This window comes from Bison bison, unplaced genomic scaffold (genome assembly GCF_000754665.1).
Source record: "Bison bison bison isolate TAMUID 2011002044 unplaced genomic scaffold, Bison_UMD1.0 scf7180017864448, whole genome shotgun sequence".
In the NCBI taxonomy this organism is placed as follows: domain Eukaryota; kingdom Metazoa; phylum Chordata; class Mammalia; order Artiodactyla; family Bovidae; genus Bison; species Bison bison.
The window spans coordinates 3,568-3,840 of record NW_011495010.1 but is presented as its reverse complement, the minus strand read 5'-3'; the positions used below and the strand labels follow the sequence as shown (position 1 = coordinate 3,840).

At 66.7% G+C, this 273-nt stretch overlaps 1 gene segment (V, D, J or C); it reads left to right on the top strand.

Annotated features, from left to right (window-relative positions):
- LOC105002289 overlaps positions 1–273 on the top strand; it is a gene marked incomplete at its 3' end in the record, with an annotated part of 11,144 nt that overhangs the window by 7,916 nt on the left and 2,955 nt on the right. The window contains 1 exon segment of the C gene segment in view: positions 192–257. Coding sequence covers positions 192–257 — 66 coding nt within the window.

Here is a 273-nt window from a genome sequence, read left to right as displayed (position 1 = left end):
GGCACTTAGCGTAGATACTCGCAACCAGCAAGCGGGCAGCCAGGGTCCCACCGGGACCGGAGCAGAGCCACAGACACTGGTGGAGGAGACCCCCAGACGACGGCCACCCCTGGGGCTGAGGATGTGGGGATCTTCAGCCCCCGCTATCTGTGGCGCCCGGAGGAGCCCCTGACTCCCCCCACTCTCCACAGCGCCGGCCACCAGCCACAGACAGACAGAAGCCCGGACACTGGCGTGTTCAAAGGACCCCTGCAGAGGTCAGTCCCTGGAGAC